The sequence below is a fragment of the Euprymna scolopes genome, chromosome 35 (assembly GCF_053919585.1).
Source record: "Euprymna scolopes isolate OS-2025 chromosome 35, ASM5391958v1, whole genome shotgun sequence".
In the NCBI taxonomy this organism is placed as follows: Eukaryota; Metazoa; Mollusca; class Cephalopoda; order Sepiida; family Sepiolidae; genus Euprymna; species Euprymna scolopes.
The window spans coordinates 16,524,365-16,542,318 of record NC_136516.1 but is presented as its reverse complement, the minus strand read 5'-3'; the positions used below and the strand labels follow the sequence as shown (position 1 = coordinate 16,542,318).

Below are 17,954 nucleotides of genomic sequence, written 5' to 3'. Positions count from 1 at the left end.
ACCGATCAGTTATTTTTTCCATCAAACATTTGTCCATTACCATCCGGGTGGTTTAGTTCTAAAAGATGACGTCACTTCGCACACATCTCGACGTTCACTCAGAATCCTCTACGGCACATTCCTTGATCATCTTGTTTTTCTAGAAAAAATATTAAGTAGTTTACATGTTCTGCATTTAAGGTTAACCGCTATAATCTTTTTTTCTGAACCCCACTGTATATTCGTTCGTAGGTAATTTATATTATGATGACCATTCCAAAAGTGAAGCCTACTTTTTAAAACTCAAAATACGAAGGCGAGAATTTTTAACTTAAATGTTGAAGAGCGACGAAAACGGGAGTAGTACCATTAAAACGAACAACATTTTATGCGCACAAATTTTTTTTTCTACATAGTCACCATTCTCAATACACTTTCGCCAGCGATAAAAAATAGCATTCCGAGACGTCCTTTGTTATAGGAGGTTCATTCCAAATGTAAGGCTTCCTATTTTTTTTTTGTAGCTAAAAAAGTTGAAAAGCTATGAAGGCGGCAGTGGTACCGTAAAAACGAGCGAACTGTTCTACTCCACAATTTTTTTTCTACATAGTTTCCATCATTCTCAATTAACTTTTGCCAAGAATTCAATGATGCATCTCTGCTTCTGACAGTGGAGGTTTTTCTTAGAGGTGTGGCACCGTCAATATCTGCGATAGAGATGAAACTTTGAGGTCATGAATACATAAGGTTAGTCATCATAACAATGCAATTTGGAATCCTTTTTGGCCTATTCGGGCGGAATAAAAAATAGGAGGCATTATTTTAAACGGACCTCGTATAATATAAAGGGAAGCAGATCGTCCATCTGATCATCCTCGAGATGCTGGATGATACGTGCTGGGAGTTTGTTTAAAGTTGGTTTACACAGAGGCAGCATCACTCTTATCCCAGCCAGCATGATCTAGCGGCAGGACAGGTTCAAGACAGCTCGATGCAGAAGTTGCCGGAAGTGTCAACATCCTTTTAGATACAGCAACTGGTATTGCCAAATGGTCACCCATCTGATAATAGCGAGGCTCAACGTTGCTTACCTTCGGTGATCCAACAAGAACCGGTATATGGCATACGTTAACACACCGGTTCTCATTATTATAATATAACTAGCAGATATACCCAGCGTTTTCCGGTATTAAACTTAATGTTAAATTCTTTAAAAAAGAATCCAGCAAAAAAAAGGGAAAGAAACTGAAACGTGTGTGTGTGAGTATTATGTTTTTTTTTTAATAATTCACTTCTTGTAAAAAAAAAAAAAAGAAAATACTCGAACTGAAACAAAAACCCAAAGATATTGAGTAGAGTACGATAACTATTAGGCCAGCTTAGCACGATCTTTAAAAAGTGTTTTCAAACCTACTTACGATAGTTTTCATCAAATTCTATTTTTATTTTTTTTAATAAATACCTTATCGATTTTCGCAATTTTTTGATATGATCTTAAAAATACAAGGAATACGTAGATACCATTGTTTCATGTGAAATTCAGTTTTACGATTTCCAAAATTTCGTTACAATAGTGTAGAAGCGCCGATTTTTTTTCCCCTGTAATTTTTTATGACGAACTATCATAAAATGCTGTTTCAATTTAATGCCATAATCAGCAAATTCTTAGCTTGGCTATAATAATAATTTGCTAATATCTTGCTTTCCTCTGAAGAGAAGCATTCTTTGAAACGCCGCGGAACAAGGATTTCAGAATTTTTTTGGAGTATTCTGTCGAACAATAAATTTCCTTATAAATTTTTAATGTGCAGTCTTGATTTCTTTTCCTTATGACAAGCTCTACTCCCAATTGTGATTGTATTGTGAGCTTTTTTTTATTTGGTTAGTATTAATATATAAATATTAATATATAAATATTAATATTCATATTAGTTTTAAGTTTACATTTGCTTTTATAGGATAAACTTTTCATTTCTATTGCCTGAATTGATACACGATATATATATATATATATATATATATATATATATATATATATATATATATATATATATATAATCCACATACAGTACTGTTTCGTTGTATCACAGCCCTTCAGTGCGGCTAGACAGATTACTTCCTCAAGCCAGGATCGAAACCCGACCGCCCGCACGGCAGTCAAGGCTTCTAACCATTACGCTAATTGGCTGCTGCTGTGCAGGCTGTGGTTTAACGATCTTTTTGACATCGTCCGAAATACCTAAGCTCGATTTGTTTACACAAAGAGCATCGCTTAATACGCTAATATATATGTTCGTGCACAGGCCGAATGGCACTTGAACTTTGCTTGCTCGAATTGGTTCTATCACTCCATGTAGATTTTCACGTCATCAGACTGTTTAATAAATGTTATTCTTGACAACGTTTCATAACTGAAACGAAATCCCAAATCTTACAACAGTTTTTTTCGTTTCGTATTAGACCATTCTTTTCGCTTATGCCCTTATTTGCATCAATAACTAGTTACCGGCAATGTTGGGAACATTCAACGTTTGGTTTCGAATTCACGTCCAACAATTGCAAATGGCTTATAAAAAAGAAAACAAAGAAATTCAAGCATGTTCTCGGATTCCGTAGCTGGATGTCACGTTTGCTCATGGAAAGAATGAAACTTCAAAGAGAAATGAAGAAAAAGACGGTAAAAAAAGACGGTAAAAAAGACGGTAAAAAAAGACGGTAAGAATACCAAAAAAAAAAAAAAAAAAAAAGAACATAATTTATTTACATTTATTTTTATGTAAAAAATTCAAGAAATCGAGAAATAGATTGAAAGAACACCGAAAAACAACCTCGAAAATAAAGGACTGCTGTCACTTTGTCCCGAGCGATCACCATGAAGCGTGTCTGGTGTAAACAATGGTAAGAAGAGGGAGAAAGGGTTAATACCGGTGCAAGAAATAAAATTTCAAAATGAACACAAATTTATCATAGCAAACAACAATAAATAAATAAAATAACAAAAAGGCAGAGCTCAGCTTATATATGCATATATATATATATGTGTGTGTGTGTGTGTGTGTGTATGTGTGTGTTTTATTTTTTTTATTAGCGTTTTATCTGTTTGGCTACATATATTCAGATGTTGGACCATGTTTACGATCCAACAGCCTCGTCAGGCCTCGCAGAAATGGTTGTTAGTTATTGGAAAAAAGGTGTTTTTAAGAAAAAAAGAAAGAAAGAAAAGAGGAGAGGAGAGTGTTGACAATATTTCAGTTTTGAAGGTTAAAGATGCATTCGATAGTATTGGTGTGTGGGAGTAGCAGATTTAGGTAGGCGTGGGTGGAGATATATGGATATAGGGCAGTGGAGGTGGAGAGAGGATGATAAAGAGAAAAGTGAGGGGGGTGAGGAAAGGAGGGGGAAGTTTCAATATTTTGGTTTTAAATTTTAACTGGCTTTTGGTTTTTCAGCAAGGTATATTAAATAGATGGGAGAGGAAGAGAGAGGGGGAGAACAAGAGGGAAAGAGAGGGAGAGCGAGAGGGAAAGAGGGGAAGAGAGAGAGAGAGAGAGGGAAAGGGTTAGTGTAGATGTCATTTTTTTGACAAGTACGGGGTTACACGTCGGCTTGTTCCTTGCCGTTTATAATGTTTTTTTTGTTACATAGGTTAACGCACGCGCACATTCGCATATATACATATACATACATATGTACACTTCTAGGCATCCACATATAGATACATACATACACGCACATATATATAAAGAAAGTAAATGCAGACAGAAATTCAGTAGAAGCAACCAACCTAGTTGGTCTCTTCATTCTATACTATCTCAAAAAACTATAAATAACAAAAACATAGGACTATATAGAGACGATGCCTTTATCGTAGTTGAAAATTCAAATGGCCCTAAATGCGAAAAATTGGAAAAAACCCTAACTAAAGAAATGAACAGAATAGGTCTAAAACTGGACATTAAATCTAACGTAAAACTGTTAACTTTTTCGATATAACTCTCAACCTCTCAAATAACTCATATGAACCTTACACGAAAGACAATACTTACACCCACTATCGAACCACCCAAAACATATCATTAAGCATGTCCCTGGATCTATCGAAAAAAGACTTAGTACTAACTCCTCTAAATTTGAAATATTTAATAAACATAAAACATTTTATGAAAATGCCATTAAAGAAAGTGGCCACCCAAACACCACTTTTAATTACATTGAACCAAATCCATCCAATACCCGGGATCAGAAAAATAATTGGGTTCAACCCCCCTTCAATATAATGGTTAAAACGAAACTAGGCAAAAATTCTTCCAACTAATAAACAACCATTTTCCACCCAATAACACACTACACAAAATATTTAATAAAAATATAATTAAACTTAGCTACATCTGTACTGATAACCTAGGACAAATAATAAAAAACACAATAGGAAAATACTTAACAAAGACGAAAACACAAATAACACTTTTCTCTTTATCATCCTCTCTCCCCTCCCCCTCCCTATATCCATATATCTCCACCCACGCCTACCTGAATCTGCTACCCCCCCCACACACACAATACAATCGAATGTATCTTTAACCTTCAAAACTGAAATATTGTCAACACCCGCCTCTCCCCTTTTCTTTCTTTCTTTTTTTCATAAAAACAGTTTTTTTCCAATAACTAACAACTACTTCTGCGAGGCCCGAGGAGGCTGTTGGATCGTAAATATGGTCCAACATCTGGAACATATGTAGCCAAACAGATAAAACGGTAATAAAAAGATAAAACGGTAATAAAAAAATAAAACACGTATTTGCTCTGCAATAGTATTGAACACTCTCTCAAGTTTTTACTAATTACCAGTTTTACCATATATATATATATATATATATATATATATATATATATATATATATATGCATATATATATATGCATATATATATGCATATATATATATGCATATACATATATATACATATATATATGCATATATATATATATATATATATATATATATATATTAAAAATAAAAAATACAACAAATATATAGTCAAATAAATAAAATTTAAAAAATGTATCAGTCTTTACTTATACCAAACAAAATAGTCATGAAGAGTTAAGGAGGTTGGAAAGACCTAGAAGGGAGAGCACTAATCAGACTTTCACTGAAGGAGAGCAAAAAGGACTGGACGCTTAAAAGGGAGACTTTTTGCCACCCAAATCACAGTGAAGATCAAGCTTCGTTGCCATCGAGAAACCAAGGGCAAGCGGCTGTTGCGATAACGCTAAGCCATTTGCAAAGGTTATCGAAAGAGGTGGAACGTACTGGAAATCTGGATAGTCAGCTAGACGCAAGGGAACCCCACCGGTTATTATAAGTGCGTAACCTCTGATGATGGCCTGTGTGTGAACTTTTTGTATTATTATTATGAAAACGCATGCATTAGCTACTGTTGCTGCTACTGCTAATAATAATAATAATAATAATAATAATAATAATAATAAGAATAGACATTTATTTTGTAGTGCACAATGAGCGCGATTTTTACGTTTACAACTTTTCTATTGTTAACTTTTTTAGTTGTTAGGATTTGGTTCATTTCTATTTCTAACGGTTATCTTTTTTGTCCATGGTGTTATTCTGTCACTTTTACTACTAAATATAATAATATAATTTATATATTTTATTATTATGTGCTATAATTTTTATTTGTGAGTTTTCATATCAACTATATGACAGTTTTAGGTTGTTTATATAAAATACTTTGTGTAAAGGTTTTGTTACAGGTAGCATTTTTTCAAGGAGAAAGAGGTAAATTAGAGGCCAAGTAAACAACTGTCTGATAAACGCGCAACCATTGCGATAAACAGGTGTGTGAATAACAAAGAATCTGATTGGCTAACTAGAAAACTCACCATCATAGGAATATACAGATAAAAACATGCAGAATCACTGTTGCCTTCCAGTGGCCTGATAAATACTCACGAGGATGAGACAGAAAATTCGGTGTAGCTTAACTGTTATATATATTTTCAAAACTTACTATATACATACATACATACATACATACATGATGATTGCAACGTATTGTCAGACGAGTGCCACTCCCTCAGACATTTAAAATCCATGAGCCCAAATGTCTGAGGGAGTATCTATACAAATATGATGTTACAGAGTCTTAGCTTTGTACGACAGCTAAGTCTCTCTCTCGGTTCAAAATGTTGAGATCCAGCAACAAGCAAGAGCAAGATAGCCAGCAACAAATTAAACTGCAGACCAGCTTAATGCGGGTACTGGTCTTCTGCTTTATGGTTTTTTAAATCAGAGATTTGCTTCTCCTAGAAAGGTTGCCTTCACCACGGCTTACAGGAGCCCTCTCTACCCCAATACACATATATACACACACACACAAATATACACGGTGCTAGTTGGCCGTTGACCCAGAAAAAGAGTTCATTCGCCCTTTGGAAGGTCTTGTTTTTAATTATACTTGAATAAAGTGCCAAACTTAACTTTAACAATGCACTCTCAGTGAAATATTTTTTCTTTTACAGCATATCAACACTTTCCGTGTTATTTAATCCCAAATCTAGTAAATTTAGAAAAAACAAATATACCTCAAATTCTTTATATTTCAAATATTTAGTCAGGGTGTTTGGTTTAGTTGTTTTGGTTTACGGCATATCAACCATTTTCGGGATATTTAATGTTAAATCCAGTAATGTTTGAAAAAAAAAATGCTTTAAATTCTTTATGTATTTAAATATTTTTTCATGGAGTTTTAGTTTGGTTGTTTCGTATTATGGCATATTTACTCTTTTGGGGGTATTTAGTGCCAAGTCCTGTAATTTTGGTAAAAAGTTCATACGCTTTAAGATCTTTATATATTTTTATATTTATTCATGCTGGTTTGTTTATTATTTGGTATAGGATAATTGTTATTTTTTTTATTTTTACAGAACATGATTGAGTTTTGTTATTTTTTTTTGCAGAACATGATTGAGTTTTGTTATTTTTTATTTTTACAGAACATGATTGAGTTTTGTTATTTTTTATTTTTGCAGAACATGATTGAGTTTTGTTATTTTTTTTGCAGAACATGATTGAGTTTTGTTATTTTTTTTTGCAGAACATGATTGAGTTTTGTTATTTATTTTTACAGAACATGATTCAGTTTTGTTATTTTTTATTTTTACAGAACATGATTGAGTTTTGTTATTTTTTATTTTTACAGAACATGATTGAGTTTTGTTATTTTTCATTTTTACAGAACATGATTGAGTTTTGTTATTTTTCATTTTTACAGAACATGATTGAGTTTTGTTATTTTTCATTTTTACAGAACATGATTGAGTTTTGTTATTTTTTATTTTTACAGAACATGATTGAGTTTTGTTATTTTTTATTTTTACAGAACATGATTGAGTTTTGTTACTTTTTATTTTTACAGAACATGATTGAGTTTTGTTATTTTTTTATTTTTACAGAAAATGATTGAGTTTTGTTATTTTTTTATTTTTACAGAACATGATTGAGTTTTGTTATTTTTTATTTTTACAGAACATGATTGAGTTTTGTTATTTTTTTCTGCAGAACATGATTGAGTTTTGTTATTTTATTTTGCAGAACATGATTGAGTTTTGTTATTTTTTTTTACAGAACATGATTGAGTTTGTTATTTTTTATTTTTACAGAACATGATTGAGTTTTGTTATTTTTTATTTTTACAGAACATGATTGAGTTTTGTTACTTTTTATTTTTACAGAACATGATTGAGTTTTGTTATTTTTTTTTATTTTTACAGAACATGATTGAGTTTTACAAACGGAAAAAAGAACAATAACAAACGCTTGGTGTATTTTAAGTCAGAAAGCCAATATCTTCAGGCAATCTGATCTAGTAGCACCAACTTGCGATGTATCGGAGAAAAATATACGGCATAATAACGTTGACACATCGATTTTCATGAGATCACCGAAGTTAAGCAACGTTGAGCCCGTTCAGTACTAAAATGGGTGACCATTTTGAAATATCAAGTATGTGCTCTCCGCTTATCTCGGCAGTGTTTCCAGTCGCCCTGGACTTCTCCTTGCTACGGCAATCCAGCAATGCCGATTCAGGAGATGTGCCGTTGGAGGTTGCGCAACCCTTGCTTCAGAATTACACACGTAGCTTCCCTTACGGGAGTTATCCATTTTCTAATATGACTGAACGGAGGCCATGATGGAGGAAAAGACAACAAAACAGAGTGGGACATGAAGAAAAAAAAAATCAACTTATTTTATTTTACTCATTGTTGACCACTTATCAAGGCTCAGAGCCACTCAAGGACATTGCGAGGGGTGGATTGTCAGTTTAACCCTGCGTTAGTCACCCGTGTTTTCCAAACATGGTTAGTCACACACCAATACAAAAATGTTTATAGCGTTATTATTTCGTAAAATATAGTTATCCTGCTTTGTTCATGATATATCTACAGTCCCTGTTGACCAGTTTGAATCACTTGTATCTTGTTGATATTAATATAAAATAATACAATTAAATAAATCATAAAACTAAGGAAAAATCAAGATATTACATTAGCTAAGTTCATAGTTACAAGACTAAAAGAGTAATAAATTGAAAATAAAATATAATCCAATACAAAATTTATGATAAAAGAAAATACCAAAAACATTAACTCCATATTAAATATTACAGAGTAGCCTACTGATAAATAATATGCGCTTATATCTACAAATTTTCATTCGCACTGGAAAAATGCAAAAATATATAAATCATAAAATCATACCTACGTTAGTCAGCTGGGGGTCAATCGACACCCCGGAAGGACAAAGCTACGTTTACATCTAAAGGAAAACTGTGAATCAACTGCACAATACCACGTATGCTATACCTTCACCGAGTCAGGAGAGTACTAGGAGGGAGGAAAAGAAATAAGTTGCCAACTAGGAATTATGAGCACGTAAGAAAAATTGGAGTGACAAAACACCCCGTGGGACTAATGCAGGGTTAATGATGTAAAAATATTATGAGAAGGTTATTTCATATTTTGCTACCTTCGATTAGACCAGATTTCGCTCTGGCATCAGAAAACATTCTTATGACAGTTTTTCGAGCCTTACTACTTCCATGTTGGCTCACGAAAATCTGAATCGGGTGTTTTGTTTGTGTGATTAGATTGCCGTACAGAATTCACGAGCTTTCTCTCTCTCTATCCAATTTTATTTTTCAACAGAAATCCCCTGCTTCTCGAGATTTTTTGCCTTCACCATGGCTAAGGAATTTTATCTACAAATCGTTGTATGGCAACTCTCCATAATATCAGAGAGAGAGAGAGAGAGAGAGAGAGAGAGAGAGAGAGAGAGAGAGAGAGAGAGAGACTAACAGGTGTTACACTTTTTCACAGCGCGACCCAAAACTATGCAATCATCCATACATATACAGCTTAACGGAAACGGAACCAACCCCCTGCGGGTTTTACTGGCTTCCTCCAAAGGAAGAAGTTCCATGAGAGTATAAAATTAAACGATCCCCACTCGCATGTGTATCCTCGTGAGGGGAGATGATGTTAGGTTTTTGCAACTCTTGCAGGGAGGTTTCGACGTCCTCCTTCATACAGCGCCTGGAATTCCTAAATTGGTCACCCATTTGATACTGACCAGGTTCAACGTTTCTTAACTTGAGTGATCTAACGACAACCGGTGTGTCAACGTGATTATGCCGAGGGTAAATGATAGAACGAAACAAAATTTCCATGAAAAGAGTTTTTTTTTTTGTTTTTTTTTTTAGCCAGGACATACCGTTTGTGAAACGTTATCGTAGAACTGCTTCCCTACAGATTACAGTTGGATCATTTTTAAATCTAATACGAAACGATTCGTATCTAGAACCTTTCGCATAAATGTTCGAACTTGATCTTGACAATCCTTTTCCTTCATTAACTCTTATCCTCGAGTGGCATTTAGTCTTGACAAAGATGAGATGAGTTTTAGTATTATGAAAAATAGGTGCTTCTGCATTTACCGACGCACAATTTCCACGAAGTTGGATCAGGTTCGCTCGGCAGCTGACGAAAATAACCGGAGAAGGTCGCTCGAGCGTTCTTAAATTTTTTTAACAAACGCACTGTCTGTTTTTAGCTAATACAAATCTATGAAAACTATTTTTTTATATAAATTAGAAGAAATCAAAAATTAACTTTAATCGCGGAAGTTAGTGTTGGGTTAGATACATTTTTGTAATTTTATTTATTGTATTTCCATGTTTTTTTTCCTGTTTATCTTTATAATTTTCTCGTAGCGGTTTAACATTTCGCGATCGACAACTTCCGGTTATTCCCGTCACCGGCCGAGAACACCGAGAAATCTTGTGGAAACCGCGGGTCGGTAAATGCAGAAGTACCGAAAAATACATAGGTATTATAAACAGAGATATAGATATATAAAAAAAGATATAGATAAATACCTCTACACGTCTGTCGAGCTACTTTTCGTTTAATAGTATCCAGGAAGTCGAATTTATCCACCGTAAACACGTGACTCCGTGCCGGCTCCGATGCTATAAGTTCAAGTTCTTGCCGATCAACTCCCCCAACACCGATGGCGAATACTTGTATCCCTTCGTAGTGTGCCCGCGCAGCCTCGAGCCGCGTCGCCGTCGTATTCTGTGACAAACCATCTGTAATGACTATAATGATCTTGTCAGAATATGTTCGCCCGCCGTTGCGCGTCGTAAACATTCGTTGTCGGGCGTATTTCAGGGCCCGAAACGTGTATGTCCCGCCCTCCGATGGTCGCTGGATGCGCATAACGGCCTTCTTCAGGTTCTCTTTGTCGACAAAGTCCTTCAGGTGGAGTTCGACTGTGACGTTCTCGCTGTAGGTAATCACAGCTACATGAAAGTCACCCTGGTTCTTGCCTATGGGAAATTGGTCGATGACGTTTACGACGAATTTCAACTGTTTCTGAAAGTGCCTTTGCCAAATACTGAAGGATGAGTCCAGGACAAAGACTATATCGGCCCCTTGCTTACCGCATACCAAGCCTGAAATAGAAACAAAGAACAATTAAATGCGAGAGAGAGAGAGAGAGAGAGAGAAAGAGAGAGAAAGAGAGAGAGAGAGAGGAGAAACGAGAGAGAGGAGAAACGAGAGAGAGAGGAGAGACAGAGAGAGAGGAGAAACGAGAGAGAGGAGAAACGAGAGAGAGAGAGGAGAGAGAGGAGAAATGAGAGAGAGAGAGAGAGAGAGAGAGAGAGAGAGAGAGGAGAAACGAGAGGAGAAACGAGAGAGAGAGAGGAGAAATGAGAGAGAGAGAGGAGAAATGAGAGAGGGAGAGAGGAAAAATGAGAGAGAGAGAGAGAGAGAGAGGAGAAACGAGGGAGAGAGGAGAAATGAGAGAGAGAGAGAGAGAGAGAGAGGAGAAACGAGAGAGAGAGAGAGAGAGGAGAAACGAGAGAGAGAGAAACGAGAGAGAGAGAAACGAGAGAGAGGAGAGAGAGAGGAGAGAGAGAGAGGAGAGAGAAACGTGAGAGAGAGGAACGAGAGAGAGAGAAACGAGAGAGAGAGAGAGGGGAAGACACGAGAGAGAGGGGGAAGAAACGAGAGAGGAGAAACAGGAAAAAAGGAGAAAGCAGGTATACTTTTGCTTAAACAAAATAAAAGTGCAAACATTAGAACAGATGGATATACATTCGAGGTGCAACCAGTCAATTGAGAAAAAAATTGGCGTAATGGTTGAATTTACTTGGTAAATTCACTTGTAAGTCATTCTTATGAAGGTTGAAGTTCAATCCTTACTTCGGGCGACACTCAAAATACAATTGCGAATTACTTAAAACTTCTACCCACTCATGGCTGACGGAACGAGGTCATACTACCACCGTGGAATAAGTAAAAGGTTTCCTTCGAAATTCCGTGCAGATTCCCGTGTTTGACAGACGATTTCTAGAGTTTTACAAGATTCACCTGAAGAAAGTCGAAGGTCGGAGGTTAAATCGATCGAAATGTTGTGCGAATTAACACTAGAAATGAAATCAATGGTTCAAATAATTCAAAATTTTACCAATTGCATTTATTATGCATCTCTTTAATTATTATCCTCATATTGCTTTTGACCTTAGTGAAAAAAACTGTAATGATTTACTTAGAATTAGTTCCGCCACACTTCTGTGAAGACAAGCATGTTATAGCCTGCATTGAAATAGTATCATGGTAATCTGTTCCACATATGAGAAGTTCTGGGAAAGAAACACTGTTCATGGAAATTTTATTTGATACTAGGCACACCGTGGAAAAGAAAAATGAAAGTTCTCTGCAGTTATTGTAGAAAGAAGAGTTCTTGCTCTTAATGCCTTACAATTGGTAACTAGAGATTAGAGCTCAGTCGAGTTACAGGAGAGATTGGAAATATTAAGATTAACTAAATAATAGTTTCGTAACACACATAAGACCAAGCTAATCTCAGAGAGAGAGAGAGAGAGAGAGAGAGAGAGAGAGAGAGAGAGAGAGAGAGAGATGACATTAAAAATGGCAGGAAACAATTTTCACAAAATGTTGGCATAGCGGAAGCATAAATAATTCCCATTTTAATCCAAGACATTTTTGTTGTTGACTAAATTCTGAGTGAAACTTCGAAATTACCATTTGACCAACATTTGAGGAACCGACAAATCCGGTGACAGATCTTTAAGATTGTCAACGGAAGTAAGTTTAAATTAACGACGTAACTTCCGGTTTTACAATCATGATTTAATGGCAGAAAATAGATATGAAGTCAAAAACCGAATGCACACATATCTAAAGAAACGGTAGAATCTTTAGAAAACGACATCTAGTCCGTAGTTAACAGTGGCGGTAAATAGATGGTACCATTTTTTTATTTTTTTTTTTTTTACATAGGCATCATCACTTATCAAGGCCAAGAGGTCACTCGAGTATAAGGGTTAAAGAGTGTACAGTAGGAATTGGACAATATAGTAATCGTTAGTAAATAGAAATTCTACTAAGAACAAGCTTTTATTCCCTTTAAGAATTGCAAGAAGCATTCTCAACCACCGGCTTAGCATTCACAGGCAACATGAACTAGAACAAATACATTGAGGAATCCCACATTATTCTACCGTGTTAGAAAATTTCTCACACCCGAGTGTATCCTGTATCTTTAGAAAGTAACCGTTCGCTCATGCATGGGGAATTGTTGTCACATCTGGGCTGGTTTATCCACCACTAGCGTCTTTCTATTGGACAGGGGCAAAAAAAAAAAAAAAAAAAAAAAAAAAAATATCCCATCTTAAAGTTCCGCACTGTCAACTTAGCTCCAATCCCTGTCCCATCGCCGCAATGTTACATCCCTTCGTTTTTACAAATATTTTAATGGAATGTGCTCTGATGAACTCCGCGTCTTTCTACCTCCCTGACATATCCCTAACAAAATCCCACCCCTTCACTGTAGAGGTTCATAGATGCGAAAAAGCTTTCTACTCAAATAGCTTCTTTCTCTCAGACTACTAAATTTCAGAAATCCCTTCCTGTTTCCTGCTTCCCCGACTACCCTGACACGCAGAAGTTTAAATGAGTGTATTTTCATTTACTTATAACAAACCGGGGTATTGTATTTTATTTATTTGTGGACTATTATCCTCATCCTTTATAGTTGTTGTTTCACGACGTTTCGGCCAACTATTCCTCTGGCCTTCGTCAGATTTTTAACCACAACGAGATAGGAATGCTGGATCTTCAACTGCATTTTCAATGGACAATGGAAGATCAGATAACTAAAACTTGGATTTATAATACCTCCCCTCCCGGAGCCTGTGTCGCAGTGGATTGAGGCGTTGAATCTCTACAGTTCCAGGTGAGCAATGTCTGAAACAAGCGGTTTCAATCCTACCCAAAGCCGGCCAGAGGACTAGTTAGCCAAAACGTGGCGAGGCGACAACTATGGAAGGTAGTGATTACTGGGGATACAGTTAGAAGATTTAGCATTCCTATCCTGTCGCAGTTGACAACCTGACGACGGCCAGAGGAATAGTTGGCCGAAACATCATGAAGCAACTATAGAGATGAGGATAATAGTTCGCAAATAGATAGATAGATAAATAAATAAATAATATATACGGGTTATTGTACTCATAATATTATCGTTTTGTTATTATTTAGTTTTGTAACGATGCTGCTGTTTTACGCCATTCTCGGAGATTAAAGATGGTATGACGGTAGAAGGTGAATGGAAAGAAACTTTCAATAGCACCTTCAGATTCTGTTCATATAACCCTAATCTATCTAAATATCTAGAAAAGTTAGAATGCGTGCGTGTACGTGAAGACACTTCTCAACCTATATACTCAACACATTCGTGAAACGGTTGACAAACAAAAAATCTAATGACTCCACGTACCAATTTTAACCCCGTTTTTTTTCTTTCTGGATAACAGATTAAAAAAGTTTTCCAGATGTCTGAATACCCTATATACCAAATTTCAAGTCTATAAATCAAAAATTCGTTGAGCATATAGGTTGAGAAGTGTCCTCACATACCTTTTTCACTTTTATAGATATATAGATAGATTAGTTATACGAGGGGCGTTCAATAAGTTGCCAGATCAGAAACATGTGCGTGTGTCTATAAATTCCTTCCTCCCTACTCTGCTGACCTTGCACCCTCTGACTTTCAACTCTTACCAGCTATGAGGTTGCTTTTGAAAGAAAAGGTTTTCCAGATAATGTAGCCTCAAGTTCCAATCGTTTTATAATTATTTTTGAAATGGCACCCCCAGATGAAGACAAAAACTACTAATTACCTTCGTCCCACCGCAGGAAGATGTAACACAAGGTCAGAAGTTTAGAATTTAAAAAGCAAGCTCACAAAAACAATTCGACCCTGTCGTCAGATAAATAAGAAATAGTTGAAATAAACCTTATTCAACGTCTAAATGTACATTTGCGCATGCGTAAAGGTAACACTAAGTTGGCTTACGTTTGTCAAGTTCCATTTTTTCAAGTTTGATACCTTAGCAGCTATTTATATCGGCTAAAAACCAAATCGAATTAGCTCCACAGGTCCAAATTCCCTATATCTCAAGTTTCAAGTCTGTAAACTGAAAGTTGACAGAGTAGTTCGGTAGAGACCGTTTGTCACAGAGACAGATAAACAAAGTTACTTCATATATAATATTCCTCAAAACCTCTGGCCTTAATGGAGGGGATTCTAAAACTTGCTGCTATAGTTTCAAAAGATTTGAAATAACAGCAAGGGGAGACTTGATTCCAAATACTTATCATATGTTATATCTCCCCTCTTTTGAAAATAGGATACGATTATGAATATCTCCATTATCAAATAATCCTTATACACTGTGAAATTTACTTAAAGTATGAAAACCAAAGAGGGGAGATATAACATATGAGGAATATTTGGACTCAAGTCTTCCCTTGCTGTTATTTCAGATCATTTAAAACTATAGCAGCAAATTTTAGTCTCCTATTTTTTGTAATTCATATGCAAAACTTAGAAAACAAATGACTATAATAGAAACATTTTATGGCTGTAAAAGTGCCAAAAATAGGCTCTGAATGATGGATGATTCCTTTATTATGGGACCTTAAGGGCAAATGTCACAAATCCCACTATACAATTCAAGTCATTACTTTTCCACCGAGCCTTCATTTCTTAAATTCTAATCATTAGTCGCTGAGATTTCGACCCCATAAACTCGTCAGAAAAAGGTATATTTATATACTCACAAGAACATATGGATGTATCTATACTGGTAGCTAAATTGAATATTGAAATGCTCATTTCCTTGGTTCTCTTGACCGAAACTACATGAAGATTTGCAGGCTCTTTGAAGATTACAATACTATTCTAGGGTTACAATTTTATAACAATTGGTAAAAAATAAATAAATAAATAAATAAATAAATAATAATAAAAAATAAACCTATATTTTTAAACCAATAAAATATGGCCACATTTGCCTACATTTTATATATACTGTTCTGGCAAGCTCACTTCAGTTTTGCTGTTTTAGGATGAATTTTGCTTACGGTTTTTTTTCTTGGTTATCTCCCCTGTGGTCTTGCCAGGCCACTAATATAAACAACAGTCTATTAAAAAATGCATCCATTTCACCCGTGTCGGGGCTCTCCGAAACCTTGCGTATCTGAGATGCACTTTAAAAAAATGAGATAAACACACAGACAGTTTGTTTTATAAACAAGGTTAGCAATAGAGAACAACTTTAATTGGAAACATTTTTCAAATTTACCGGAAAAAAGAAAGGACGCCTTACAACGTTAACAAAAAAACGTATAAAAAAACTACTCACCGCTCGACAAACCAAATAAAGAGAAAATCTGAAAGAGAAGAGAAAAAATAAACTTATTATGCAAATAAGAAAAATGTAAGGGTCACGTGGCGTTGAACATATAAGTCACATGATGTTAAACATCCAATCAAACATGTAACAATTTTCAAAACTGAAACCAAAACTGTTGAGGATTGATTATTCGTATTATATGGATTCTTTGAACTAGTATTCTAATCTTGAGTGCTATTTATTTATTTTTCTTGGGCGCCACCACTTATCAAAAGCAACTCGAGGATAAAGGGTTAATGAATGTTAGGCGATAGTGTAGTAATCGCTAATGGTGTAATTTGGGCAGAATTTGATTATTTATGGGAACGGTTCAACAAGAACTTGTTTACATTGGATTTAAAGGCTACTATGTTGTATTCAACCGGAAAGCTAACCAGCAGAACAGTGTTCCACAGGCTGGCAGTTCTGGAAAATAAGCTGTGTTCATGGAATCTACGTTTAGATTTAGACACAGATAGAATAGAGGAAGTAGCTAGTGGGTGTAGCTAGTCGAGTGCTATTTTTATTTCCGGTTGATGTAACCTCCAACCTTCTTCAGGTATATCTTGTTGAATTCGAGAATCTTTCGGTTTAACTCGGAAATCTGCATGGAATTTAGAACCGAACTCTCGATTTAATCCGCGGCGGTAGCATGCTTTCCTTTCATCAGCCATGACTGGGTAAAAGTTGTAAGTAATTCGCAATTGTATTTTGAGTGTCGTCCGCATCGACGATAAAAGCTTCAACTTCCAAGAAAATATAACTTTACAACTAAATTTTACCTGGTACTTTATCCACGACACAACCGGTCTATAAGTACGTAAGTACGAAGATTTGAAACAATATCATAGTTTTTTTTTTAAATCAGAGTAACTCTCAAAGTAAAAAAAAAAAAAAAAAAAATGTTCAATTACAGATTGAATACCGTCAAGACATGTCGCTATAATACAGTTTTATTAAAAATAAAGTTATGGAAATTAGCTAACATGTTCCAAGAAGAGACGTTACCAACAAGAAGTCGCGAATGAAACGTAAGGGAAAGGGAAGAATTTGCTCGCCCATTGGCTTTGATCTAGCGAAAAGGACACGCGTTTCCTGAAATTTCCATTTCACCCCCCCCGAGGGACTATACTGCAGATATGCTAAGAACAATTAAAGAAAAATAAATGAATCAAAGATATATATCGAAAACTCAAAATGTGCTCCGTTATTAAAATTCGGTTTATGTAACTACATGTTTAAGATTCACTAATGAATTAACTTATAATTCTAAATTTCGGGACACCTTCGCTTGATGTAAGGGGCCGTAATGTGGGCTATATTTAGTTTTATGCAAAAGGAACCAAAAGAAGATGTACGATTTCGACGATCCTTATACCGCATACGAAATACTAATATATATATAAATGATGGAACGATTCCAATATTTTTCCCGATTCCGATTCTTTATAAATCTCTAAAGATTTAACTATGAAATGGGTATTTTGTCTTAATTACAGTAAAAAGATATCTTAAGCGCGCATATATTTTCTCAAACGTAAAAATACATTTGTGAGGGGGGGGTGATTTATAGATTTTAGTCTTATTGAAAGTTTAAACTAAGAAATATTTATTATTACTGCCAGCAG

At 35.3% G+C, this 17,954-nt stretch overlaps 1 protein-coding gene across 1 annotated transcript in view; it reads right to left on the bottom strand.

Annotated features, from left to right (window-relative positions):
- LOC145259712 (matrilin-1-like) overlaps nt 1–17,954 on the bottom strand; it is a 246,121-nt gene that overhangs the window by 80,855 nt on the left and 147,312 nt on the right. The window contains exons 2-3 of the mRNA XM_080117393.1: nt 16,297–16,324; nt 10,435–11,013 (exon numbers count right to left, since the gene is read on the bottom strand). Of these exons, the coding sequence (XP_079973519.1) occupies nt 10,435–11,013; nt 16,297–16,324 (607 nt within the window). The remainder of the gene's footprint in view (nt 1–10,434; nt 11,014–16,296; nt 16,325–17,954) is intronic.